The sequence below is a fragment of the Triticum dicoccoides genome, chromosome 4A, assembly GCF_002162155.2.
Source record: "Triticum dicoccoides isolate Atlit2015 ecotype Zavitan chromosome 4A, WEW_v2.0, whole genome shotgun sequence".
Lineage (NCBI taxonomy): Eukaryota > Viridiplantae > Streptophyta > Magnoliopsida > Poales > Poaceae > Triticum > Triticum dicoccoides.
The window spans coordinates 751,489,939-751,491,194 of NC_041386.1; the positions used below are offsets into that span (position 1 = coordinate 751,489,939).

At 46.8% G+C, this 1,256-nt stretch overlaps 1 protein-coding gene across 1 annotated transcript in view; it reads right to left on the reverse strand.

The window, feature by feature from the left end:
* Positions 1–173, reverse strand: part of LOC119284472 (E3 ubiquitin-protein ligase RING1-like) — a 4,162-nt gene extending 3,989 nt beyond the window's left edge. Inside the window, exon 1 of the mRNA XM_037563576.1 lies at positions 7–173. Coding sequence (XP_037419473.1) covers positions 7–96 — 90 coding nt within the window. The 5' untranslated portion in view covers positions 97–173. The remainder of the gene's footprint in view (positions 1–6) is intronic.
* Between the last annotated feature and the right edge of the window lie 1,083 nt (positions 174–1,256).

Below are 1,256 nucleotides of genomic sequence, written 5' to 3' on the forward strand. Positions count from 1 at the left end.
GAAGACCTCGTCGTCGCGGGAGGCCGGCGCGGCGATGGCGACGGCCCGGTCGCACTGGTGGCAGAAGTAGCGCTGCTGCGGCGCCGACGACGACATGGCGGCGGCGGCGATCGATCCGGCGGGGGTGGGGATGGATTTGGGGGAATTCGTAACGGAAGCGATTGATTTTGTTTTCGATTTCGATTTTTTTTTTCTTTCTTTCGGCCGAATTTTATATCTAGGGTAGGGCGACGACGACTAGGAAGGAAGGTGTTCGGCTGACAGTGGGGCCCCCGTGGACTCGTTTTGCCGTCTCTTGAAGGATCCACAATGCTCTTGTGCTAGCCAGTTTCCTCACCCTTGCATCAACCAAGGGACAATGGATTTCTTTATTTATTTATTTATTTATTTATTTATTTGCTAAAAACTACAATAGTATATCTCAACATCAGATAAATTATGTTCCGACTCGAGAGCTTCATTCATCACCCAACAACAACATTATATACAATCAGGAGAAAACCCTGGACCATAGTTTGTCCGGGGGCGGGGGCCAACCATCTTAGATTGCCCATCACCAAAGAGCCTGCGCCAAATTCAACCAACGTGTGCATGCTCCGTCCACCTGACCAAATCCTGCACATGCAGCTTAGAGCCCTGCTTGTCACGTGGCAAGACAGGGTGACACGCATTTGTCCTGCCTACGCTTGTCGTGTCGCTCACGCCACATCATCGTTAATTGTTTTTCGTTTGTGTTTTGATTTTTTTTGTCTTTCCTTCTGTCTATTTTTTGTGATTTATACCTAGGGTAGGGCAAGGCGACGACTCAGATGAAAGGCGTGGTGGGGTCGGGTGTGCGACTGACAGTGGGGCCCTTGTGGACTACTCTGTTGTCTCTTGACGGGTCGAGAATGCTCCTCCGATAGGCAAGAAGTTTCCTCACACTTGCATCATATAACAAGACATTTTTCTTTATTCCATTAATTGTTTGAAAAAGCGATATTTTTTCAATCAATTACTTGGCATGATTGAAATCAAATTGCAAACAATTGAGGAGAAAATTGTACGACGAAAAAGATGTCTCCTTAGCCCACTTACCACAACAGTGAGAAACCCACCCACCCCTCTCCCGTCATATGCGAACAAAATATGAAAACTGGCAACAACCCATATCGGTTCATTTATCTCTTGCCAGACCGATATGAACAATCGATCACTGCTTAGCATAACAACAAATATTGAACACATCATGGCTATCGCTCTTAGCCACAAACATG